General features: G+C 41.4%; 1 protein-coding gene across 2 annotated transcripts; it reads right to left on the reverse strand.

Annotated features, from left to right (window-relative positions):
* Positions 1–1,347: 1,347 nt before the first annotated feature.
* fhl3b (four and a half LIM domains 3b) lies at positions 1,348–27,191 on the reverse strand. Of its 2 annotated transcripts, none has more exons than XM_040021074.1 (6): positions 27,003–27,191; positions 12,625–12,808; positions 8,644–8,818; positions 7,616–7,785; positions 4,701–4,887; positions 1,348–1,928 (listed from the first exon to the last, which is right to left on the reverse strand). In XM_040021074.1, exons 2-6 carry the CDS (start codon positions 12,778–12,780, stop codon positions 1,777–1,779), a joined length of 840 nt encoding a protein of 279 aa, XP_039877008.1. In that variant the 5' UTR covers positions 12,781–12,808; positions 27,003–27,191; the 3' UTR covers positions 1,348–1,776. The 2 variants fall into 2 exon arrangements, with proteins under 2 accessions (XP_039877008.1, XP_039877009.1); XM_040021075.1 differs by lacking the exon at positions 27,003–27,191 and adding an exon at positions 14,435–21,850.
* Between the last annotated feature and the right edge of the window lie 795 nt (positions 27,192–27,986).

Consider the following 27,986-nt stretch of genomic DNA (forward strand, 5'->3'; position numbering starts at 1 on the left):
TCAACAAAACGATGATCAAAAGGAGGAAGTGATAGGAACATTTATCATTGGATGACAGCTAAAATGTCTCAGTTTATGGAGAAAAATCAGAGGCGTGGAGAGGCAAGTGCAGTCAGATTTTCACATTACTGCCTCTTAAGGCGGACTTCACATGTTTATTTTGTCTTTTTGCGTTTTTATTTTTAAGTTTTGGAGTTTTTAAATTGGACCATTATCTTTTCAATGTCAAAACTGAAGATTTCTAGTTAAAGGGGTTTCGGTGAGCTAGAAAACCTTGCAGGAAATAATCGGCTTGGTGAGGAGGTCTTGTGTTTGCTTCCCCTGCCATGAACACCAGCTTGGCATAGCATTCATATAAACACAATCAAAGCAGATGAGCTCAGAACTGTAAATATTTATCCAAATTATGTAAGTAATAGTGAGGGAAAGTCTTCCTGGGATGACCCTCGTGAACCTTTCTTTGGGAAATGGGTGGAGTTTTCAAAAAGAAAATTATTCTGTGATTGTTTTGTGCTTTTTTAAGAAACGGGTTGCCATGACATTTTAGGATGACGTAATGGTTTTCAATAAGTATGAAGACAAATCTTTATTTTCCTTGTAACATGGAAACTAATAGAAAAATACTGCTTTGTTTGTGCAGATGTGAATAATAACTGAACTCAGGTGTTCTTCTTTTAGCCGCTCCCACAGCAAGTCATCCATCTCACCCCACCCTGGCATCTTCCTCTGTCACCACCAACCCTCTGCATGTCCTCTGTCACTACATCCATGTACCTTCTCTGTGGTCTTCTTCTTTTCCTCCTGCCCATGCAGATCCATATTCAGCATCCTTTATCCAATATGTCCATTTTCACTCCTCTGCAGATATCCAAACTTGGCCTGACCCATCTCTCTGATGTACTCTTTTCTCATCCTGACTATTCTGCTGACGTCCAATGAAAATGTCATCATCTTCAGCTCTGCCACTGCCACCTCCTGTCTAAAACAGCAGCACTGAGACCCTTTAGAGGAGGTGGTGTCAGTGTGGTTCAAAATAAACTCCAGAACGGTTCATTTACGGTCTGACCCACCGACCAGCTGCATGTCAGAGCTAAATGCCTTCCCATAGATAGGTATGCTTTATATTCTGGGAATGCAGTAGAGTACCACAGACGTGCAGAATACACAAACTGTAACAACGGACCCTAAAATGAATAAAATTGCCTGGAAAAGTACAAATATTACTACAATTTTCCCTGTTATCCACTAGCCAGTTCAGATCAGAATAAAACAGCTGCAGGAATGAGGATGCCCTTCATTTTCTACAGTCTGAGGCTATCTGTGTATTCATGCAGATGACTCGACCAATTACAATCCACTGTTTATTTAATGACATCTTATTGCATGTACAGCAGTAAAACTTTTTTATAAGCTGAAAAGAAAAGGTGTTAACATAGTGAGAGACTGACTGCTTAAAAAAGAATCAGTAAAAAAGTAGGAACAATTTTGCCAAGCACGGGACATTAATTTAGATGTTTACATAGATCTTTTGCATATTTTCAATTCTTTAATGTGCAAAACAGAAACATTTAGAAAAAAACAGTAAGTAATACACGAGACTTTCTGCATCTAAACATACACGTCCGTGTGCTAAGAGCTGGTTTCAGTCGTAAAAACTGAGCTTTGGTTCAGCTTTAGGCTGAGTGATGGTTGAAACTGCATGTGCAAAGCTGAGGGTTAGAAGTTTTCTTCTGCTGGCGGCTGCAGACTTTGATATTTTGCCGTGGCCTTGCAGGGTCAGTCTTCGTTGTTGCAGTCTGTGCACAGAATCAGATCTCGGTCTGGGAAAAAGCCAGAGCCCACCAGCGACACGGAGCAACGCGAGCACTTGAAGCACGGCTGGTGCCACTGCCGCTCCTGAAAAGAAACGTACTTCCCATCTCCAAACCCTGCAAATACAAACACGCAGCACATGAGCAACCAATGAAAGGATTTTTTTTTCTTTCATTCGGGGTGGAAAGCAGGCTTTCATAACAGCCTCGTAAAACGGCGGAAATAACGTTCGTGAATTCGTGATAACATCAGCAGCTGGCAGCTACAAGGAAAGCACTGCCAGCTCTGTGTGCCCTCAAGTATTGCAGCTCATAGCTGCGGTCAAGAGCATTTAATTGAAATCCTCATTTATCTCTGGCATCTTAGTTAATGATGGAAAAAGATAAAGTTCATAATGAGTCTTCTTGTACTTTGTTTCCACCATGTGTAGATCTTTTGTTTTGTTTTTTTGTTTTTTTGTTTTTCTTAGCTTTGTGGTTCTCTCTAAAATTATTTTTAAATGTGTGTTTTGAGAAAATGAAGACGCTTCAGTCAGTAGCTTGTTTTTGGATTGCTTGTGTACATTATCCATAACCAAAGTTAAATTAAGAGGCAAGCTCCCGAGCTGAAAAATTAAGCCGAGGCCAAAAAAACATGCAGTTCCCCTAGTGGCCACTTGGAGCTGACTCCTAAAGTGAGTCAGTCCTCACAGACTACCCTGTGCCAAGAGACCAGTCAGTGACCTCCCTTAGCAACCACAACAACCTAGCGACCTTTCATCTTCAACTTTTAGTTTGAAGGTGGAAAGTCTCCATTTCCATTTTAGTTTGAAAGTATCTGCAGACAAGTCAGCATCTACCATGCAAGCTACTGGTGACGGCAGTTTTTCCATCACTCTCTTTTCATTGATTTAACCTAGCAACCAACCACTCACGAAAAGGTTGGGAAATATATATTTTCCCTAACAACCCAAGGTTGCTAGGGGGTCGCAAACAAGCCTTTAGGTCAGTGTGAGGCCTTTTGAATACAGCTTCATTTACTAATGTAAGGCTTCAAAATACCACATCTCAAACCAGTGGGTGACGTCACAACAGCTTTGCTACATCTCTTAAATACAGTCATTGAGTTGACTCATACCGCAGAGAACTAGCACCTAAATCTGCAGCTTTTTAATTAGATTTACCAAGCTTTATGATAAGTTTCAGTTAATATTTTGCTTTCTTGCCATAATTTTATAGACAACTCAAAGACTCATTAAAAATTTTGTGTCATAATTTTTTGCATTTTGATCCCAACCAATGTGCTCGGACAGCACAGGAATTCTGGAAAATTTTGGCATCATTGGTGGAGATGGTGTTTGAAGAAATAGGCATTTATGTGTTTAGTATATACAGACTCCTGCACACATGGAGCAAAGCATGAGCTGGCCTAGCTAGAAAACATAATGCTGCAATTAACTGAGAAATATTTCCCTTATGAATTAGTAGTGGCCAAAAGCAGAGCTAAAGGAAATGACTGTTTACATTAATCATGAGAAAACAAAATAAATCAGATGTGTGTGTGATGCTCTTTAGTGTTTGCTAACTGTCTGGACACTTTTCTTTATTTCTTCTTGATATACAGTTCCAGTGGTGGAAGCCCATATTAAAGACGGTCAAAGTTTCAAATAATGGGATCATCTGGCAACCTCTTGTTGCTAGAGGAAAAATGAATGTGCCATGTACTCGCTGAGTGTGATGCAAGCTTTTCACCTTCACATTAACCAGTGTGATTTACAAGTGAAACCAATTCATGTCAGAAGGTGCAGCTTTTTACTAAGAAAATGATTGCTCCATATTTCCAGTGACCAAAGAAATCACAAAGAAATTTTTGTTGCAGCATTCTCTTTATGTCCACTTTCACCTGCTAGCAACTTCCAGCAACTACTTGCCAATCACTTTTTTCCATGGTCACCTGTGGCTGAGAGCGGGCTGCTAACCGGTCTTTAGGCCTGAGTGATTATGGCTCAGTTTATGTGAATGTAATCCCTGTGAGCCAAACGTTCAGGCTTCAGACTGCTCTAAGCGCCAAGTTTTGCACAGTTTGTCTACTCTTGGCTCTGTATGATGTCACAGAGAGACGATGCTACTAATGTGGTCATTTTAGGCACACGGGTTACACACTGGATGAAAGGGAGAGGAGTTTAAAAAGCTTTTGCTAGACAGAGGCCAAAAGGCCTCAGCACAGAATAAATGAGGACTACTTTAGAAGATCAATCATGCAAAGCTACTCCAGTAGAGTCCAAGAATAAACACATGGAGCTCAAAATGAGCATCATAAGAATGCTATGTGATCAAATCTTGGTGGAACTGGCCAAGAAAATCAGTTTCTGAAGATTAAAGTAAATAAAATCATGTTTTTACTGGTGTTTATAGTACAATTTTATCATTTATATCCATCACAAGTGTTTACAGCATTTAGTTTACTCCGTAATGGCAGCATTCCCGTTCCAGTGGAGCATCCAGCCTTAGATCAGCATCTCTGCTGAAGGTTCACTCTCCAATCCACAGCTATATCCAATGTGTTTAAATCATTTCTAATGGAAACTGGACTTTTTTTCTGCTGCTCTCTGACATTAAAAGCATTCACTGTGAATTAATTAGTTTGAATAACAGGGAGAATCCACACAGAGGACACAGAGAGGCTCAGAATTTAAGCCCTGAGTCACCAGACCTGCTGAAACCTGTTTGCTAAAGATAACTGTTTAGGCCTTTATTGACAGAAGACCACGAAGACACGAAAAACAGACAAAGGAGAGGCGCACGGTGTCTCCGACCTGAAAGAAATGAAACCAGGAGCACTGCATGCACATCGTTTCGCAAGTCCACAACTCGTTGTGTAAGCTCTGGGGGAATGCACTTATTACTAACCTGTGATGGCCGTGTTGCAGCCGGCGCACTTTTTAGCATACAGGTTACTGAAACACTTGACGCAGTACGGACTCTCCCCCTGCGAGGTGAAGGGTTGGCCAGCTAGCGGCGTTTTGCAGCCCGTGCACAAAAAGCACTCTTTATGCCACACCTCGTCCTTGTAGGTCACCCCTCCTTTAGTCAGAGCCTGAGAGACACAAACTGGGTCAGTAAGACATGTAACACATTAAAATCCTGCTTCTAAAGCTCCTGATCCTGCCACACATTTGGCACATAGCTCAGGACTTTTTCTGTGGGCTTTGTTTTTAATTGGGTTTATGCTTCTTTTAAGATTACATACAGGTGGAATTTCAACAATACATCTCAGTTTTTCCACATTCAGCCCATTTAATGTTATTACAAAGAAATGCTTCTACAGTAAATTAAAGAAACCCATCAGCGTGCATCACTGGGTGCTGTTGTATTATGGCACGTCAGAGGTAATGTCTTTGTCGGTAAATGGGCTGTAAAATTTAGCGTAATTAAGACCTCTGATTGGGAACAAATGAGTCTGGACCACCACTTAAGAACAGATCAAGATGTTATTCCTTCTTAACTTCCAACTGTGTGACGCAAAATACAATAAAAAGTCCAAAATTTTGGCTTCCTTCTTTTTATACTCTGCAAAATCGTCCAGTGGCCGGGTTTGGACTCTTTGCCAGACCGATTGTGGCCCTCAGGCCACACAGTTGTGAGAAACTGTATGGCCTGGAGAAACATTTAGAGAAAATCCAAAATAAATCAAACTTGTGTACCGATTCTTGTTTTTTAAAGTCATTAAAGCTGTACAATCATTCCATCCTGGAAAAAGATCAGTTCAAAGAAATAATTCAAAAGCCCAAAATTACCATGATATTCATGCCCACGATGGGTGGATGTAAACCACTGACTTCACTGTAAACAATCTAGCTTGACAAGCTAGATGTCATGGTCCTGGGTCGTGCGACCCAGTGTTTTGTGTTTAGTCTATTTTGATGTTTATTGTTTGTTAGGTTCATTAAGTTATTCCAGCTCATTTGTGATTATATTACCCTTGTATTAAGCCTCCCTTGCCCTTCATGTGTTTATGTCTGTGTGTCTTGTGTTAAGTTCATGCTGTCGCTTCTGTCATCTTCCCCTATACTCCGTCTCCCTGGTTCGTGCGTCTACCTGTCATGAGTCATGTCTGCGTGGTTATGTTTAGTTCATGTCATGTCTAATCTCCATGTTTCCTGTTTTACTTTGAAAGTCTGTATTCAATGTCAGTGTATTTAGTTTCACCTCTCCTGTCCTGTCGTTAGGTCCATATGTGTCAGCTGTGCTCCCATGTGTGGCCACTTCCCCTGATCATCCCTCATGTGTATTTAGTCTCGGTGTTTCATGCAGTCTGTGTCGCGTCGTCTGTGGTCCCACCCTCCATGTTGTCACAGCCAGTCTTTTGTATTCATAGTTATGATTTCCTGTGTCTTCATAGTTGATCCTGGTATCACTTTCCCAGTTTAGTTATAGTTTAGTTTTGTCACTGCGCTTCTGCCTTGTTTGCACTCCTTGTCTTCAGCCACAATAAAGGCTCGCTTTTCGTTCAACTCAGTTTCGTGTCCACGCCTGTGTCTGCACCTGAGTCCTCCACACACTCTCCACACGGTCTGGCACTGCGACCGTGACACTAGATTTAGATTAGCTGTATTGTGTACACATATGTGCATTTATCTGTTCAATTCAATCTAAGCGAACTTGTTTAACAAACTTGTTCACACTACATACATTTTTCAGGAAAAGCAATAACTTCTTTGCGCTTTCATGGTCGCGTCGTGTGTTGCTGACAACGTATTTTGGAATTATGACTTTCTAGTTTTGTTTATTTGAATATTTTCTTATGTTCCTTTGTTTGTTTGCATGCATGCATTCTGTCTATAAGCACAATAGCAGAAAAAGCTTTGAATGAATTCCCATAAAACTTTGTAGAGGTGTAGAGTGGGATCCTGTTAACAATCCATTAAAATCTGACAGACATTCGCTGAGGTCTTCAAGGTCAATTTAATGATTTATTGGTCAACAAAAAAACGCATAGCATAGAAACTGTGATTCTTACGAGTGTGCTGTATAATGTGAAAATATAGAAAGGACTGCATAAAGATTTAAACTATCATATATTTGACCTCTGATCTCTATTGATAGATCTGCTGTACAGCGCTACATACAGCCTTTTAAACTATGCGTCTTACTTTCCCTTTTTCTTAGTTCCTGGTTATAGTTTTTGTTTTCTTCATGTATTTTTTCCTTTTCAGTCTCATTCTCTGTTTTAGAGTTTAGTTTCATCCTAATTTGTCAGTAATCTTGTATTAGGTTCATTTCTGTCTGTGTTTCCGTTATCACGTTTCACTTCCTGCTTTATTTTGATGGTCGTTTGTTTGTTTCCTTGTGTTACTTTTACCCGTCTTCATCTTGTTTCTGCAAACACCTACACCTGTGTTAGTTTGTCCCAGCTGTCTCCACTTCCCACATTACCGTGTGTGATTAAGTAGCTTTAGGCTGCCTGTGTTTACTTGTTGTGTTGTACTGTGTGCTTCCTGCTGTCTCGTATTCTCCTGTTTTGCATTTTGGACTCTATGTGCTTTCCCTTATGTTGTTTATTTTGTATGATCCACCTTCTTTGGGTTCATTCCAGATAACCTTTTGACATCAGGTGCTCTGTAAACACATTGTGTAGTAGTTGTGTAGCATTGATTACTCAGGAAGCTGGATCATCTAGATTTTTTGTGGTAGATTATACATTTTAGGAGTTTAAATTGTCAGGAAGAGAGAAAAAAATGTAATTTTGGACTCTGTAGTGATATATTTTGGTGTATTCTGGTATTTTCCAAAGGAAAGTTTTAACGATAAGATTATTTTTGCACCTTTTTGCAGTGGCTGCACTGAGGAGCAAACCTGCCCTCGTAGCAGGGCACGCAGTAGTAGTTGTTTTTGTCTGGGATGAAGGCCTCTGTACCGATGGGCTTCTCACAGGCGTGACACGCGAAACAGTCCTCGTGCCACGTGGAGCCGTCGTACTCCAGCATCCTCGATCCTGTAAGAGAGAAAAAAAAAATCAACGCCGAAAGCAAAAAACTTTTGATCGTTTGTTGTTGTTTTTCCATGTGTAACTCTTGGCTCCTCTTTGATCTCTGCTGTAAATACAAACTGGAATGAAATCTGATAACATTCATACGAAGTCTGTGAAAACCAAAAGTGGTGATTCGGTGTGATGGCTGAACCTCTTTTGGCACTGGTAAATTGCTGCAGCTCCAGTGCATCAAAACAGCGTGACAAGCAGTAACGTAGCCGCTGCGTACATGTCCCCGGCCTTCTAGCACAGTTTTACCCATTTTGTAAGCGCCCTTTAGTTCAGAATCACTCACCACTGAGGTTTAGAGAAGCTGGCAGCCAGTCATGCTTATGCTTATGAAACTGGACATCAGATCCTTTAATCACTGAGCTTGTTTTACAACTTTTGGGACCTGAAAGGCAGCCCAAAAGCATGACGGTGTTTTGAACATGAACTTGGCTGCACATGTAAGAAATGGGGTAAGAGGGCAGGCACACCAGTCTGATCAGAAACTAAAGAAGAGAACTGGTGTAACATCCACAACCCACAAGCCCGTGTAATTTTCAGTCATCTGACACCGATACTTTGCGTGTTTTCTTCACAGCGGCAGGAACTCTGCTGGGAGGATTTCAGCAGAGCGAGGAAACAATCACGCTGTCACATCTAAGCTGTCACCCTCCCTGATAACTACTGCAAAGAGAGGGTGTGAACTTTCCGGTATCGGCTCTGAAAGGCAGTGAACGTTCGAGTTTGAGCGATTTGTTGCAGAGGAGGCGGCTTATGAACATGGTTCAGTGGAAAGAAAAAAAAAGTGATAAAGCCTGTCTACATTGTCTCTACCTGGCATGACAGTCTTGTCGCAGGCCACACACTTGGAGGAAAATTCATTGCGGTAACAGTCGCTGCACACCAGAGCGTCATCCTGGCTGGTGAAGGGCTCGTCTGCCAGAGAGCGGTCGCAGCGGAAGCAGCGAAAGCAATGCTCGTGGTAATGTCTGTTCTCATAGAAGAGCTCCTGAGGGAAGACGAGAGATGTGAAGCTTCAGATTAAAGCGTGTCATTGGTTAAAGTTGAGTTGGATAAACAGAAGTGGATGGATGAACGTTTCTACTTAAAACATGATGGTGAAAAGTTCAAATAAGTGGATACCAAAAAAAGAGTTTCAGTGATGATTTCTTATGCATGATATGGCCCTTAGCTTTCTGCAGAAAGCTTCACTTGCTTGTTGAACTGCACACAATAAACAGTATGAATTCTTCCAAAGGGAAAATTGTTGCTTTTATTGTGGCAAGAAATGCATCTGGGGCATGAAATGAGCTTCCACTTTTATTTCCTGGCACATGGATGTCCCAAAAGCTCAAATTAGGTGCTGTGAGAAGCATGTCTGCAGCGTTTTTACCTTTATTGGATTACAGGGACCTGCTCTTTATGAATGAACATGGCCAGTACCTATAGAGGCTGGATATTGTTTACCATGTTGCTTTATCTTTTATTACTGGCTGTAAAAACCATGAACATCCCTGTTCTCTCTTTCCTATTGGTTGGTTTTTGCATTTAAATCTCTGCTTGGGTTGTTTCCTGCTTATTTGTGTGCCTGTAAGTGTAAAAACCACATCCAGTACTACCTACGGTCTTGCAATATGTTGTAAATGTTTGTCTGCAGAGTCAGAACAGAATTAGGAAAAAATACTTTTAAATATTCCGCTTTTTCTCCCAGGAATATTCTACAGAAGGAGCTGGAACTGTGAGAACTGGTCTCGACGAGGGAGTTTGAGCCCATTTTCAAGGAGAGAGAAAACACTTCTCTTCATTAATGTAACTGCTTTTGATCTTGCTCTTGTTACTGCACACAATTCTGCATATAATACTGTAAATGTGTTATATTGTGTTATATTTACTGTCCAGCCCTGTTGGTCAGGTCTGTATTGAAAAAAAAAGAGATTTTTCAACTTGAGATTCTTAACAACACTTTTGTCTGGATATCTACAGTGAGGTACGTGTGGACAGGGGTGGATGATTCTTAAAAATATTACTTGATCTCGATCACAACTTTACGTCATGGGCCAGATGCATCCCACTTTGATCCTGAATTGGAAAGACCAACAAAACTCCCCTTTTATCAGAGTACAGAAGTTTTATTTATACATTTAATCCTTGATATTTGTCAATACAGTGGAACCCCGACTTACGAAATTAATTCGTTCCGAAATTAATTTGTAAGTCAAAATTTTCGCACCTTTTTCCATCGCCTTTTGAGTGAGGCAATGCTGGCTGAAGACAAAGTTCTTGGTGGAGGAGGAGGTGGCGGAGGTTGAAGAAAGCATACGTATGCATGCATACATATGTATGTGTATATGTATACAACATTATGGAATTTAATTTAATTATTTTTATTTTCTATTTTATCTATTTCGTTACGCGGGCATTTTGCCGTACCATGGGCAGAAATATTGCCGTTAAGTGCCTTCGTAACTTGAATTTTTCGTTAAATGGGGTCTTCGTAAGCCGGGGTTCCACTGTATAAGGAAAAGAAGTTCAATTTTAACAGTACATCTCAGTTTTTCTACACCATAACAAAATGCTGTGGTAGTTATGAAAAGAAATCTGTCACTCTGACTCTTAAATTGTAAGAAATAAATGTGTAAAGCTGTAAAACTTATGAAAAAACTGTTAAAAGTCTCAAATTTGCTCTTTTCTTCACGTTTTCAATAGCTGTGAAGTGAGGCCTGATTGGAGCCTTTGCCGAGCCGATTCTGGTCCCCGGGCCTTACGTTTGACACCTCTGCATTATGTTATCATTCCATGCACATTTGATTAAATGCTGAGGAGTAATTATTCCTTTTAAACTGTGGATGGACAGATGAAAGATGTCTCACTATAGCCAAGAGAGCTCAAAACATACTTTTATGGAGGTATGAGTCATTTTGTCTTGGTTACAACTATCTGTGCTAAACTATTTACCGTTTAATTCAAGTGACACAGTGTATTTCTGCACTCTTTTGTAGATGTAAGTGTGCAGCAGCAGCTAAGTTGAAAATAATTGTACTTCTTGAGCCTGTCTGGACACACAGTAGTCCCGCTTCACTGTTTGATTCAAAAGCAGGGAACTAAAACAATGTAGGCTACAAGTTTAGACTTGATTTGTTTTTGTTTCTTATAAAAAGACAAGAGATCATGTGCCCACAGCGCCCCGCTGTCTCCAAACAGAAGAGTTAACAGAGGCGTTCCCCCTTTCTTCATCATTATTTTCTTAAAAATCAGAATAACTCACTTTGTATTTTCTCTCCGCAACAGCTGCTTGTGTTCCAGTTCACATGCAGTTCACGCGAGCTCTGTGATAAATGGCTCCATTGAACGGTGGGTGAAAAACGTATTTTTGAGGCATGGGGTTTCACAGCGGGGAACGGGATGAGCGATGCGTGCTGTTACGTGTTGTGCAGCCAAAGCAAGCAGGACTGTAATTTACTGCGCTCCCTCACAGGGAGTCCATAACTCACAGGACACTGGTGGCCTGGTGGCGTCTGTGGGTGTTTCCTTCAGGACAGTGTTTTTAATTTTCACTCAGCTAAAGCTTTTGGACAACTTAAAGGGGATTACTGACAATTTGGTGGTCTGTAACTAGAGTTATGTTTTCCAGGCACAGCAGCTGGAAAAATTATTGTAAAGGACTCCGACTTGCACAATTTTTATTGGACGAAGAAACATTTGCTTAAGTAAAAGCGGCAACGCTACAGTGTAAAAACTACTTTTACTGGATAGTATGACAGTTTTTTCACATATATAAATTGTTTTATTTACGTACATATTCAGGTTTTATGTGCATCTTAATTATGACAGAGCAGATTGAAAATAGTAGATCAAATGCTTGATTTATTAGAGCGACATTACATCGTTATAGTTTACCATCTAGACTGCATCACTTCCCACAAACCTGATGCACAGTAAACTGAGGAGTAATGACCCCTCCACCACCCAAACGTCTGCCTGCCGGCTCCAGGGAGATGTTTGCTTATCATTTCCCACAAGTATGTTACACTGTAAATTGGGGAGTGATGAGTGATGGAGCCTAGGGGTGGATGGTGGGGGTGGTGAGGGGGTTGAAACAGCAGGGAGTGATGGAGGGATAGACCAAACTGGGCGCATACAGAGCAGGTTGAGTTGCTTTTCTTAACTTATGATGTGAATCTCTTGTTCACATCCCCAAGGTGCTCTATTGGATTGAGATCTGGTGAACTCTGGTAAATTCATTTTCATGTTCATGGAATCAGTTTCAGGTGATTTGAACTTCAGGAAGCAACCATCAGATGGAATGGGCATTGGCCTTTAAACGATGTCACAGCCTACCTGAAGAAGTGTAACGGGGGAAAAATATCCCTAACAAAAGCTCAGCTAGAAACATAGTTGTTACTGGATGTAACTTCGGTTCTATGAGTACGTGCATAGACCCTGAAACTCTGTGCAATTTCAGCAGACTTATAAATTATTTCCAATCCACACGGACATGGATCCAATAAAGTTTGGACAAAGATGCACAGCTATAACTCCTGTTTCTTTTTTCTTCAGATAGCCTTCCTCCAGGACTCCAAGAAACTGTGATGGGAGTTTAACAGACTAAATAACCAATCCATTTAGCTACCTGCAGCTCTGCCTTTTAAAATACTCTCATATTTTCCATTTAAAAGCCTAATGCTCCATCTAAATAAAGTCAGGCAGTATAAACGTCCTTCTAAATTATGTCTGATGGTAACTTGCAGTTAAAATAACAGTACAAGGTTGAGCAGATATACTTAAATCTTTCAACAGTGTATAATGCGAGCTCACCTTTGCATTGTGTCCAATTATTTCTTTGCATTCCTGGCAGGTGTTGGCGTACAGGCGGTCGTAGCAGGGGATGCAGTGGGGATTGTCCTCCGCCAGGATGTACTTGCGTCCATACAAGGACTCGTTGCAGTTTTTACAGTCGAACCGATCACTCATGATGATGCCTCTTCCTTAAGCCGACCTCCTGCAAAAAAACGAAACAAAAAACAGATGATTCACAGACGCAGTTTAGGATTCAATATCAGCAAGAATGCAGCACAGGAAGGAGGAGGAGAAGTGAGATTAGGAAGCCACAGAGAGAAAGCAGGAAGAAGGTTTTCATTTTTTTTATATACAGTGAGGAAATAAAGGCCAACAGGAGAGAGCTAATCTACTGAAAAATGTTAGACTGCAGTCTGAGGTTAAACATTACTCAGGAACCTCTCCATGCTTCAGCTGCTATAAGCACAGAATGGGCTGAATAAGCACACAGTTAATGTTGATATACTGTAACTCACTGCCGTAATGATATACAAGCTTCTCCCGTTTCATCATTACTCACAGAGAGTAAAAGCTCACTCCCAACTCGCTCCTGCATGAAACCCCCTGTGGCGTTTTTGGCGTTGACAAAAGAGGGACTAAACAATATTAATTGTTGGGAGGCGAACTGACACGACATTCTCAGTTTCAAAGGCTCTCAAGCACTTTTTTTTAAAATCTGCGTTTGAACTGTGTGTCAAGGGCCACACAGCTCATTTGTCCGGTCTGCTTCTTCTGTCAACAGCTTCCTCATGAACACTGTTTTTCTGCAGACTCGGACACGCAACATGTATCGCAAGAAACTAGGAAAATACACACAAGGCAGAAAAGAATGAGTGACAAGCAACTGGCAAACTGCAAAGCTCTATGTTTGGCTCTTTAGTGAACCATGAAAACTGTGGGGTTTGCAGCACTCCTGCAATAAAGCTGATCTTTTTACAGGCTTTAATCATCATTGGAAAATGTGACACGTCTCATGTTAAAAATATACCTGGCACTTCTATAAATCAGCAAGAACTTTAGTATATTAAATAAAGTCGTGCAAAACTTTGCATTCAGCGTGAATATTCCTCAGTTGCAAGCCTTTGAAGAGGTTGAAATTTTACCGTTTTTAGTTTGTGTTACATTTGAGCCCTGCTAACTTCATAAGCACAGGAGCCGCATGAAGCTTTCAAAGTTTCCAAAGTTAAATTTGAGGGTCTGTAACATGATAAATGCTCACAGTATGAAGGTAAGGTTCTACCTGGCTTTATCTAATAGACCAAAATTGTTGTCATTTTGAAAAAACTGACTTATTCGGAGGGCTCAGTTCAGGGATTTTTGTTCAGATTAGATGGATTTTGTGTGGAATGAGCCTCTAACTTCAACTCCAACTTTAAAGCTGTGCTCAGCCGGCTTTCTGAGCTCTGCATCAGTCCCTAAATGATGAACTTACATTCACCGTTTGCTGAATCTACAAATGACTGGAGTGGCAGGTCGTGGTGCAGAGGAAGAACAGGTGGAAATAAGGCCAGGCACACAGACATCCCGCCGTCATTACTGAGCACACAGACAGGCATTAGGAGGGCAAGTGACCCTTATTTTCTGCAGCAGCAAAAGGAAATGAGTGAGGAAATGAAGTGCGGGAGGCTTAAATATCCTCCTGAAAACATTTAAGACAGGACAGACGTGGGCTTGAAAAGATATATGCGGTGTGAATGAGGATCACAGATAAGAAAAGGTCTCCAGTTTGGGGATATGGTCGTGTTCAGGATCACTGCATGTAAAAAAAAAGCTCTTAAAGAGGCCTAACCTATTTTGGGCGAAGAGTGGCTTTGACATGTTTCTGTAAAGTCGGAAAGGTTCAACACAGTGCAGCTGAGAGACTTTCAAATCTCCCCGAGGGATCAAGGAATGAGCCAAGCCCCCCTCTTCCTCTCTTCATCACCGACTCGGACGTAACGATGAGAAGACCCAGAGCTCACGCGAACTAAAGAAGGCCGCTCGCAAGTGTTTTTAGTGTTCGGCTGGCATGAACTAAGTGTTGTTCTGAAGCTTTTTGCTTCACACTCTGTAACCTCCAAGTATTTGCATCTGGTCTGTTAAGGAGTGATGGTGGAAGTGCAGTTTACATTCCTCGTGTCCAGCGCTATCAAACATTTTGTTTCAAATAACCAGCGATGCAGTAATTTCAGATAAACATGAAAAGAATAAACACTGTCTGCTCTCGGTCATGGTCGGCAAAGATGCCAGAAGCAGAAACTCCCGCTCCTCCAGGACATTTTCTCCAGGAGGGGAACGTGGAGGACCCCCTCCCTCCTCGCAGATAACAGCGCCGCTTCCTCTTAAAGGCCACCAAGCCGGGTCAACAAAACATGGAGGAAAAGCAAACTGATAAAAAAAAAACCATTACATCCCAACGTCTGGCTTCTGTCACATTTCTGTCTGGATGGAGAAATCAGCTCAACTTCCCTCCTAAATCGTCTAAAGAGGCTTTAGTTTCTATTCTCGTCCGTTCGTGTCTGCGCTGAATGCAGTGATAGAACAATAGCTTTCCTTCCGGACATAGTCTCCGCATTTTAGCGCTTCATGTTTCTCTTCCTGGACCACAACATCTGTGAACACATTTGTAGTCTCCAGCTGTTGTCTTTCATCAAATTCTCCTGTAGGCTTCCAGTCGGGAATTCTAATGGGACCGGTGTTCAAATGCATCACTGCTGAAACAAGATTTTATGGCTCCTGTAGGACAGTACAACTCTCAAGCTGTATTGTCATCTATACAATAGAAAACAGGGTGAGACAGGCTGTGAATGCACGTGGGACCAGCAGGATTAGTTCAGCTTAGTGGGAGCATGTGCAAATAAAGTTTAGAACATGCCTAAAGCTAACCTGTTAGGGCATATCTCCTTACTAAGAGAAATGTCAAACACCATCAAACGTGGATTAAACAAGCTATGAACACAGAATGAGACAAACATGTTTTGCCTTGCTTCCATTTCACAATATTTAAAGCCTCACTCACACAGGCTTAGAGACGTCCAGCAACTGCTAAGTGACTCAAATTCACATTTTCATGCATTACGTGGTCAGTGTGGAACTACTCATCTTTCCCTAGCAACTAGTGGTTGCCGGGGCATCACAACCGGTCTCTTTAATGAATGTATTATCTTTCTGTTCCAGATCCACACACAAACATGAGAGTGGCACAGAATAATTTGGAGTGACTGGAGTGACCCACAGTGAAGCCTCAACCTGAATGTTTTCACCATCACCATCGCCGCCTCATAAGGCCAGATGTGATGAGCCAGAGGCAGACCTGACTGGAAACTCACAGTCTTGTCAGTCACATGGGGTGCCACTCTAATGATGATAAGATATAAAATTAATTTTGCAATGTGTCCTGAAACTAGAAACTGAGCCTGTAAAGTCATTATGAAGGTGTTCACTGAGGTCACAGATCAAAGGGGCAGAGGGTGTAGATTTTTAGCAACTACAGGAGATGCTCATCATCATGGCTGTGTACATGTTTATGTGTCCAGAAAAGAAGCAAAAACCAGTGAAATAAAAACAGCAGATAATGGGAATAAGTTTTACAAAATGCAAAAGATGGCTGGTACCATGATCCCAGCAAAAGCAAAGCAAAATGCAGAGGATTATAACTGCAAACCAAGACTGAATTCAGTGTTCGAGTGCATTTTGCATCAGGCAGAAATGCAAAGCAACACCACCAAGTTTAATTTTCTTTAATTTCAGTCTCCATTAACGCTGCAGAGCTGAAGAGCTGAGTAGCGCCATTATCAGCAACATTACAGAGTCAGTGCTTTGAGATTTGGACTTCTTATCGTTTTAGTCCATTCATCCATCCATTTTTTTCCCACTTACCCAATTCAAAGTGGGATGGAGCCCATCCCAGTGGTCATAAGGCAAGAGGCAGAGTACACCCTGGACAGGTCGCCACTCTAGAGATAGAGAAGCATTCACACTCACATTCAGACCTGCAGCCAATTTAGAATTAACCTGCGTGTCTTGGTTTCCATGGCAGGAAGCTGGAGTACCCGGAGAGAACCGATCTAAACACCACACAGAAAGGCTCCAGCCTGGACCTTCCTGCTATGAGGCACCAGAGCTGACCACCATACCAAGTGACCAAATCACTAGTCTAGTGCAAATAAGTGTATATTAAGTACACCTTATATGTCATATATAAATAGAACGAGAAGCCAAGTAAAGAAAAGTAAACCCACAAAGTAAAGCCTGGAGGGTTTTTTTTTCTGTGTAACTTTTGATTTCTTAAGAGGCGGATTTTGATTTACACAGATAACATTTTCCATGCCTGAAGGAGAGCCCATGAACTGGAATGCCGCCTTCACAAGGCTTTTTTAAAAGGGATTCAACGTCATCAAACTGAAGCTGTGGGCGTGCAGACCTTTCCCTTCTTTTGTGAACTGCAGAGACTTGTCTCTTGCCTTTGCACAGATATACACATACTTTATCTTTCTTTCTTTTTTTTACCTCGTTTACTGAACACAAAATTGACACAAAATTGACACAAAATGACAAATTAACTATATAAAATGAAAGCAGGTAGATATCTCATAAGGAGTGATGCCAAACCATTTTGAACGAGGTGTGAGACAAGATTCCTCTGAACGCCTCCAGAAACGTCATGCTTATGTAGCAATAACCAATCAGACAAGAATGACTTTATCTGCATACCATCCAGACAGGCTGACACACTCAGCTGTCTGAAACACCAACTGACTTCGTAGTAATTACCTTGTTTAAGAGGTAATCAATTTACAGGTGTCCTCTGCAACCGCACCCGGGAATTCATGTCACGCTGTTCTCTTCATGACACATTAAACCAAACAGTCATCCATCCTGTCTGAGTACTCTAACTCACACTCAAGTAGCACATCTGCTTAAACCATTTAAACCCACAATTCACCTCGGTGATTGCACATGTTGAAATTTTTCGCTGATACGCCGTCTGCCCTGGAGAGAGATTTACCGGGCTCGCGGCTCGCGGCACTTTGTAGAGGATCAGCCTCCTGTCTAAAGTCCCTTCATGGCTTGCTTCTGTCGTTTTACTCCTCAGCAATGTGACGGTTTCTTGCGACAGGAGCCAGGAAATCTGCTCGTCTGGTTGTTAGTGTTTACTTTCCCTGCGGAGGAATTTAGACTTATGTCTGGGGTTCTCAAACCAGATTATTCCATGATGAAAACCACTGTCACATGCAATAAAATCAAGCAAAGCATATATGAGGAACGTGTTAAATCTGTCACAGGCACAAAAATATTAAGTCATGCCGTATAAAAGAGGCTCAGAGCCTTTTTTGGGTATTTTTCCCCTCAGCCACCTGAAACTCACCGGCACACCCTCCAGTGTGTCTAAAGAAGGATGTTTTTAATGTGTTTTATTTTAACTTACAGTCGCCGCTTTCTCCACATTTGAAAACAGAGCCTCTTTCAACAGTTCAAACTGGTAAGCAGCTAAGAAAACAGGCAATTTTTTTTTAAATTAGTGGCTCCAGAGATGACGATGATGGTCGAGAAACTGTTCCAGACTAAAATGCGCATAAAATTTTTAACCTTTTAATAGCCAACAGTTTGCCAGCGTTTAGGTTCTGTTTTAGTCGCACACTAAACAAGCACAGTTTCAGAAACTGGAAGAATATTTCCCTTCAAATCAAGGCTCATACATAAACCTCTTTAGGCTGTGCCAAACAGACAAAAGGTCTTTAAAAAAAAGCTAAAGAGTATAACCAAGGTGCCTTTTCCTCTAGCACCAAAATAATGTTGACCTTTGAGTTTGGTTTAACATTAGGGTGACAGTGTTTGTCTGCTGGACAATTCAACAAACTGGCCCTGCCATGGTCCCTGTTATATTTGTGTATCTTTTCTTTCCTATCTGAGTTATAATGTTTAGTGCTCGGCTGTACTCACACTCGACTGCCTCACCCAGCTGCACTGCAACAACCCAAAAACACTTCCGCTCACCGCAGCATCTTAACATTGAAAAGTCGTTTTGCTGAATATAAAAGATTATGCTATGATGCTTTTATGCACGCTGTCACTTGATTGGATAAGTGGGGACAAACTTTTTAGAGGCAGCCAGAGTTGAGGAAGAGTTGGAGCGATCGTGCTACGTCCTGCAGACTGTGCCCAAGTCCAGCTGAACAATGCTCGTGTCCAGTTATTGAAGCAGGCAATGGAGTGGTAAATGGTAACTGGGCTGGTATTCTTACATAGCGCTCAAAAGCTACAAGCCTCATTCACTCAGTCACACACACACATTAATGCGAGCCTTTTTTCTATCCCCAAGCATTTTGTCTGTCAGTCGCAGACACACTCACATGGATGCACTGGGGGAACTTGGGGTTCAGTGTCTTGCCTAAGGGTACGTTGACATGCAGACTGTAGTAGCCAGGGAATACATCTACCAACCTTCCAATATGGATGATTCGCTGTACCTCCTGAGCCACAGCCATCCTAACGGAACAGATAATTTAACCATATTTAGATTTTAGAGGTTAAACACGCTCAGGTAGCCCAAGTGTGAGTACACTTGTACTCTTTATGACTCGGTGTTATTTACTTATTTTTCTTTTGGCTACTTCCTTTTAGTTTTCTCATGGGTCTTACTTCCTGCTTTTCTCTCTTTCCCGCCTTTGTGATCTCCTACCCCACATTCATCAGTTTCACAAGTGGTTTAACTGTGAACACTTGTGTCTCAACAGCAACTAACCATGTGAATATAGTGTATATAGTCCTGTCTCATAATCCTAAAGAAAGTTCACTAAATATATCAGGTTTGCCTTTTTTTCCTCTTATAAACTTAACAATACAATAGCGTCTTTCTTCTGTACAGTAACACCCTTTAAAAATCCACAGACTATGAGAAAGTATGTGACAAAGTTGGTTTTCAATTACCTCACCCCACTTCAGTGTTTATTCCCCCCCGAAATGGATTAGGGCGCTTTAACGGCCTGCAAAGCTCCAAACAGTCCTCATATTGTGCGACTGCTGCATTACACAACCTGGATTTGTCTGAGGTGAATGAGAATATTGACAGCACCCACAGTAGAGCCCTGCAGCACGGAAACAAAGCGACACCCTTTTGGTTTCAACTATAGCCCGATAGAAAGTAAAATAAAAAAGAACAAGGCCGGTCTCTCAAGGCCGTCAGATGACTTTGCTTCCTTTCATCTCCAGTACAAAGACGCTCAATGTGGCGTGGCTTCCTGCAGATCACATGGCCAATTTCGGCTGCAGGCACACAAATCAACATGAACACACATTGTCGTTTGTGTTGGCTCTGATTAAAGAGCTCATCAGGATGAATTGCTCCTTGCTGCTGTAAACACTGATGTTATTTTGAGACACTGAGCTGGCAGATCAGTTACAGTATTTTGGTTACTTGCACATGGAAAAAAAAGAAGAAGATGAAGAAGAAGAAGAAGGAAAAGGGGAAAAAAGCTGCAGTTTCAGTTGTGAAATCCTTGAAAGGTCAGATTCAATATCAGCGACTTAAGGGGATTATAAACAAACTGTGACTGTGTCTTTGGTAATCGGTTAAACTCCATTAAAACGACACGATCGGTATGGATGACAAATGTCTGTCTTTCTGCAGATCATACATTTAGTTCCAGCTAAACTCTGAAGAGCTACATTTCCTGTGAGGTAAACTTTGTCTGGTTCGTTTGATTCAAACCTGTGATTTAATTAGGTATCATTAGATATTAATGCCACCCAGCCTGCGTCATCAAATCCAAAAACACGAGGAAATAAAGTTCTTTTAAAGATGTGTGTAGCTTAGTTTTCAGTCTCCAGCTGGCTGTTTGTTTATCTGTGGAAACAATGTGGGCCGCAGCTGCTACTGTCGACTCAGCTGACAAACATTTCACAGTCAAACAATTGAAAGAGTCACTACTGCAAACGTGTTTCACCCTCGGACCTGAAGGACTCGCACACAAAGGAGCGGTCCTGTCCACGTACGCAGGACGGTGCAGGCTCTGGCTCTATATTTCCCACTCTGCCATAGCCCACTCAGTGTTATGCTGCCATTCACAGTCGCATAAAATCACTTGTTCATAAAGATTACTTTACCTGTCTTTGCTTTAATTCTTTAATTAATTCTTTAATTCTTCCTTTTGTAATCATTTAGCTAAATATTGCATGGTTTTAACCAGTTTAACCTTTAAAGTGCTTTATTTTATGAGCACTGTTGATTAAATTTTACTCAAAAAATTTAATTAGCCACATTTTCCACTCCGTTCCTTTAAGTTCACGCAAGCAAACTTTAACCACTGACAAGACTCTGGAAATGTTGCTGAACAGTGGAAAAATGCAGTTTAAGTTCAATTCATCAGTTTGTTTTTAGCCTTCTGCTGGTGTCTCTGGAGATTTTACAGCTGGCCAGACTAAATCAAGGGTTCTCAAAGTTTTTGTGGCCAGGGATCCCTTATAAGGTCCCCCTCAGAAGATTAACACCAATTATGTGTTAGCATCATCGTCTCTGTCGACTGACTCAGAGCTTTACTGCTACACAGCAAGAAAGCTTTTTTCCACCCTGAGAAGGATTTGACAACAGAATGATGTGATGTGTCACAATCGTGTCAAGCTGTCCAAAATTACTCTTTCATTCCTGTCCAAATGGGTTAACTTTGACATTTTTGTTTTTACAGAAGCTAAAGAAATGGGAACGTGTGTTGTTGTTTTTTTGCATCAGGCCGCTATTAATAAAGTGCCTAAAGATATCATTTAAAACTGCAGAAGCACTGGTTCATCTCTTGTGTTAGGTGCCTTATTCTGTTTGAATAATTCATCTGTCAGGGATGAGCGGTCAGATACACGGCCTGGACTTAAAACAGCCAGTGTCTAAAGAAAAAGTGTTAAAGACTTCAGAAAGAAACATATTTCTCAATAACACTTTCAAAAATACAAGAAAGTAACTAGAAGAAAAATATAAAGAAATTAGGGATGGTGCAAGACTTTTGCACTATTTAATAAAATTAAACAATTTTTATGAGTTATTCCAAATTATTTTTATGACCCAGTGGCTACAAGCTCCAGATCACTGGGGATCCACATGGACTAAATGACTCTGCGATTAAATAACTGTACATTTATGGTGTGGGGAGCACAGTGGTGCAGTGATCAGCGCTGCTGCCTCACAGCAAGAAGGTCCTGAGTTCCACCACCTGGCTGGGCCCTTTCTGTGTGGAGTTTTGATATTCTCTCCAGGTACTCTGGCTTCTTCCCACAGTCCAAAGATATGCAGTTAGTGGGGTTAGGTTAACTGGTCATTCTAAATTGCCCATAGGTGTGAAACTGAGTGCAAATGGTTGTTTAGCCGTGTGACAGGCTGGCAGCTGTCCAGGGTCTAGGATAGGCTCCAGCCTCCCCGTGACCCTGACAAGGATAAGCAGGAGAGAATGGATGGATGGATGTTTCAACAGCTCTTGTACCCCCACCCCCCCATTCATCCACCACCAAATGCCCACAAACGCCTTCACCAATCCCAGTTACATCAACCCACCTGCGCACCACCTGCTAAAGGTGCAGCTTACATTCCTTTCCCATTGCCGCATCATTTTGTTGAGGACTTGCAGTCTCACCTGTATCAAAACCTGTTCCTGATGTAGTACCTGTGAACCTCTGATATTCAGTACACGGTTAAAAACAATGAATGATGAGTTGGAAGAAAGCTGAGGAATCTTCATCCTGAGAGGAAATGAATGTTTGTACCAAATGTCTTGACAATTAATTGAACAGTTTGTGAGATATTTAACTAAAACTGACTGTACAGCAGTCAGGAGATCATCAAAGAGACATTATAATTCATCCCTCAGGAAACATCAGTGTCTGTACTGAAACTGCAAACCCCCGAGCTGAGCAGTACGGCCAAAAATCGACTTAAAACATTTAAATATTACACTGAAATAAAGATGAAAGGAAAGAAAGTAGAAAGAAGGATTCAAAACAAAGATTACAATCAAGTGGACCTGTGGAGTCTCTTAAAACTAGGTTTGTTTTGGCAACGCGGTTGTTTAACTTGGAAAAAGACTGAAAAAAAATAAACAGTAAGCTTGATCTTAAATAGTCTACAGAAGACTATAATCCAACACAAATACACGAGTAAACACTTTCCCATCAGCTGTCAGCGAGCAGAGGACATCGAGTTCAAGTCCTGGGTGTTAATGTAACAACTGTTTTCTGACAGAGTGCCGAAGCTGCTGTCTCTGTTTCATATTTACTGTTTGATTTATTTGTCCCAATGGACTGGCAGCCGGTCCACGGTCTAGCTTTTCCTTGTGCCCTCTGACAGCTGGGATAAGCTCCAGCCACGCCTGCAACTCTAAGATGGATGAGCAGTTAAAAGAAAACGGATTGGATTTATTTGTTCGGGGCTCCATCTTTGTGTTGCGGAGTAAATAAGTAGAGACAGTTATAGTCAAAAATATTTTTCTGTCTCACAGCCTCAAAGCTAGCTGTTTGTCATACGCATCACTTAACTAAATACAGCCAGGACAGTATAAACTCAGTATACTTTCACTGTTTCCACAGGAATTAAGAAGATAAGTAGCAGCCGGTCAGATCTACATCTCAGACTCTGCAGGCCTCAGTTAGCATGTTAAATGTTAAAGTTACAGAACAATTAGAAAAAGACTGAACAAACAGTGAGGTCATCTGTCTGACAGCTGAAGCTTGGCTCATATTTGATCGTCCTACTGCACAATGATCCTAAGCAGGAACAAAACAGAAAGGCTGAAAATGAAAAGAATTAGGGGGTTACAAAGCTCCAGTCAAAGTCCTGAACCTGACTGAAATGCTGCCACCCTCCTTTCTTCTTTTCTCTCTCCTCTCACTGCCCAACAGGTCGCAGCAGACAGCAGCCCCTCTCTGAGCCTGGTTCTGGTTGAAGCCTCTTCCTGTTAAAAGCCAGTTCTTCCTTCTCACTGTCACCATTTCCTTTCTCACAGGTTTTATGGCTCCTTCTCTGATATTTTAGCCTCTTTTCCTCATGATATTAACTGCCATGAGGCAACTGTTGTAGTAAACTGCTAAATACAGTTGAATTGAACTGACTTAATAAGTGGGAAGTTTGCAGTGCTGCTGAATAACAGATTTACATTTTTATCTTCTTTACAATAACCAAAATGGTTTTTGGGTTGTTGTTTTTTTGTGTTTGCTCCTGGTCAGGGTTCACTGAACAGTTGTTGTGCTACAAACTCTCCATGTAACAGACTGAGTGTTACTTAAACCTACAGGACATAATGCATTAATTAGAAAGCTTCAGTGATGCTTTTGGACACTAACTAGCCGGACGTGTCCAGGATCCTGCTTATATAGCAGATATACTGTGTAAAGCTTTCATTTTAAACCGGGGTAAACACATTTCTGATGTTCTATCTCCTAAACTGTCATCTTTCCAGCACGTCAGCTGAAAGACTGGCTCGATTTAAGTGACTCCTGAAAGCTTATTTTCATAGATTAACTTTGCCTTTAAACATTTGCTCTTTTCTTTGGCTTTCAAATACCACCAATTGGTCCACCCCTAGGATTGGATCCCCTGGCACAAACAGAGCAATAAACTGGGCACCTGTGTGGTTAAGTGGCAGAAGAATTGCTTTGAATTATACAAAAGAGAAATCAAGCAACCACTGACTAAACCAGGGGTGTCAAACATAAGGTCTAGGGACCAGAATCCACCTGTCACAGGCTCCAATCTGGCCCACTGGACAGCTTTGGAAAGCTTTTCCTACTGATAAAAGCCTCACCCATGGCCATACTGCATCAGAGTAATAGACAAACAATTAAATGACAGTAAAAATCTTTTTTTTTCATTTTCTACTATCTTCCATATAAATTATTTATTTTTTTAGTTTCAAAATGATTTTTTTAAAAAGGCCATTTTCTGTGAATTAACAGATACTTTCTGCTTTATTGTACACAACGGTTTCTTATAATTTAAGCCCAAAAGAGATGTGCTCACAGATTTCTTTCTTTAATACAGCAACATTGAGACGTAATGTTAAAACTGGACTTCTTTCTCTTCTTCAGCAACTTAACGAAAAAGTTAAAACTCTTTTACATTGACAGTCAAGGGAGCTTCACTGGGCTGGTGAAAGTGGGCTGTATGAGTTTGACACCTCTGTGCTAAACAAATGGGACAACACTGAAAAGATGCCTGATTGTGTCAGGACTCCCCAGATGTCTATTTACACCTACAGCCAAGGGGCCACTCTGTCAGTGATGGGGTTGTACACATCGTGGACAAACACTGGTTTGAGCAGTGAGTGAAGCCATAGAAATGGGAGTGAACCAAGGGAAAGTGTATCTTTCACCATCTTAGAACGATTGCACTCATCCATCCTCCAGTTCTTGGCCATTGATCAGCAAATGTGAAACTGATCTCATCGCTCACGTTCTATGTGACGGTGCTGGTTTTGATCTAGTTATATGTTTGGTGAAGCCTGCAGTTAGATGAGACTGAAAAAGTCACGTGGATGGGTGAAGAAATGTTCCTCCAGGTGAACCAAATATTTTCCAAATAATTCACGCTTTACTTGGGGTGGCTGGAGCTCAGGCGGTCATCCACTGATCGGAAGGTTGGTGGTTCGATTTCTGGCTTCCCCCCAGTCTGCATGTCAACTATCCTTGGCCATGTTGCTCTCTGATGCATCCATCGGAGTGTGAATGTGTATGAATGTTAGATACGCACTAACAGATTAGAAAAAGTGCTTGTGTGAATGAGTTAGTTGTATAAAGTGCTTTGAGTGCTTAAATAGAGTAGAAAAGCGCTATATAAGAACCAGACCATTTACTTTTGGCTCTTCTTCACACACTTTCTTGTTTCTATGAATTTATGTATGAACATGTACTTAAATGTGTTTTTTTATGCAGAGATTTGTCCACTTCTTTAATGTATCTATGTGAAACACTTTAAATGTTTTTTATTATTATGACAGTGATAGCTGCCTCTTGGCTTAACCTTGGTATTTTTTTAGGAGAGCTATGCAAGAAGAATTTCCTGAAATTCCAACAAACTCATCACAAGCTTCACAACAGGACTAGGAAATGGAAAAGACAGGGATGTGTGTGTGAGACTGACTCACGATGACACTGACGGTCTGAACGTGTGGCAGACAGTCGTAAAAATCACCTCCTCTCTGACAGTTTTCCCTTTATTTTCTAAGTCTGGGGTTTATCTCCACTGAGCTGGAGCCAACCAACCTTCACCCAACACAAGAATTTCAGAGGAATGTGACTGTGGTCAAAACGTGGCAACACTGTGTGGTTCCACCATGAAGGGAAGGGGAAAGAAAAGAAAACAAAAAGGCATTTTTCTTCTTCTGCCCTCTGTTTTCTAAAAAAAAGACAAAGGTCAGGAATTCCATTCAGCAGGAAACAAAAACACTTTTCTTCAGGGTGAGAGCGCAATCGGAGATGATTGTTTCAATGAATGTATTAATTTGACCTAATGGATTGGAACATGGGGATGGTGTGCGGTGATGGAAACTATGAGTGCCGGAGGCGGGGGGGGGCAGCTGTTTGCTGAGTCTCCAGAACAAAATCTGTAATCTGATGGAGACATGACATCACTCCAACAGAACAGGACCGAAGGGCCTCGTTAACACGAAACAGACTAGAGTGCAAAACATGTTTGTTTGTGTGGGATTTTATTGGCCAGATATTACTTTGTGTGCCTCCGGCATCTGAGCCAGTTCAGCTCTTGAGGGGGGAAGTGTTTCCTCAAGGGTCTCCTTGTTCTTTTTCTCATAAATCTGACTTCAAAAGCACTTATTCACAGTATCAGTTACTCATTTGGACCATGTTCAGGCTCCCAAACCCCCAAATAGCATCATTATTTCCTCACACTAAAAGAACTTCCTTTGGCTTCAAAGATTTGGTTTATATCGGTCCCACGTAACTTTAGAGTCCACTTTCTAATAAGGCACATTTTAAAGATAACAGTGCAGCTTTAGAGTACATTGAATTCACACATTTTAATTCAACTAAGCAGTTATTCACTTTTAAACCTAATTACTAGAGTGAGTTATTACAACCTGGCAACCTGCAAGCTTCTCATTTAATTGATCAATTACTAACTATTAGTAAAGCCATGAGTGGGTCATGAAGAGAGCCTTCTTAAAGAGTGGAACCTTTCATTTTAAAGCCTCAATCCACGCAGATATTTAACGATGACTAAAACATGTCAGTAACTAGTTTTGCAGCAGGCGAAGACAGGTGTTTGTGCCTCCGCGGATAAAACTAGACCTCACAAAAACATTCATTTTTCACACAGTAAAGCTACCTAAAGCTGCTTTTTTACCCCCCTCCTTATGCTGTGAAGCTGTCAGTAAATGTACACGTACCGCTCTCGGCGCACCAGCAGTTTCTGGAGATGCTCACAGGAGACTCTACAGCCTCTGCAGGACCTGCAGCCTCAGCCAGCCGCTCTGCTCTGCTCTGCTGAGATGACAGATAGTTAAATCCACCGTGGACTCCAGCGAGCTGAAAGCTGACGGCTTTCCACTGACAGAAGCATCTGCGCCGTCTCTGGTGCGTAAAACCAAAACGATTCCTCCAAAACACCGCCCCTTTCCCCCACCCACCTCTCTGTCCTTACACTCCCTCTTTATTTCACTTTGCGGGGAGCTGAAAGACGGTAGACTCCATGTGTTTTCTGGACGTAACTGAATATTTTAAATACATGGTAGACTTTAAGGGATCCTCGGGCTAGTGCAGGGGCGTTTCCGGGATTGTTTGGGATGGCAAAAAGCGGGGAAATAAATACTGTGGAGAAAACTGGGCACGATTTTCAGGCTCATGTGCAGCAGCCCCATGTGTCCTCAAACAGGTCTACTACATGAAAAGTGATACTGCACAAGAGTTTCAGGGTTATGTATATAAAAAAGTGACGAAACATGTGTTTAGACTTACGTAAAAGCTACAGTCCTGTTTAGTAATAAAAAAAACTTTAACTTTTAATTACAAGACCCAAAGTAAAAGTACCCCTTTGGATCATAATTATTCATTACTTAGTATTTATTTGTCTCTTCGGTGTAGTTGGGTTTTTTTTTATTTCTTTATATACTGCTATCTAAAATCAATAAATCAATATAATACACTAAGGGGCAGTGCCACCCTGTGCCTGCCTTTGGACACTCCCTTGCCCTGCTGATCATATAAAATACTATCTAAATATAAACTTTCTAGCAGGAACGCTTTATTGTGACTTTTATTGGATTTAATACCACAGTAAAAGTCAGAGTTGGGGCTTAATCTCAACTCTGGAAGTGATTTTCTCTTACCGACAAGCTGAGCATCACCCCCACAGCTGTCCTCTCTCTGCACAC

The sequence above is a fragment of the Simochromis diagramma genome, unplaced genomic scaffold (assembly GCF_900408965.1).
Source record: "Simochromis diagramma unplaced genomic scaffold, fSimDia1.1 OVJJ01000753.1, whole genome shotgun sequence".
In the NCBI taxonomy this organism is placed as follows: domain Eukaryota; kingdom Metazoa; phylum Chordata; class Actinopteri; order Cichliformes; family Cichlidae; genus Simochromis; species Simochromis diagramma.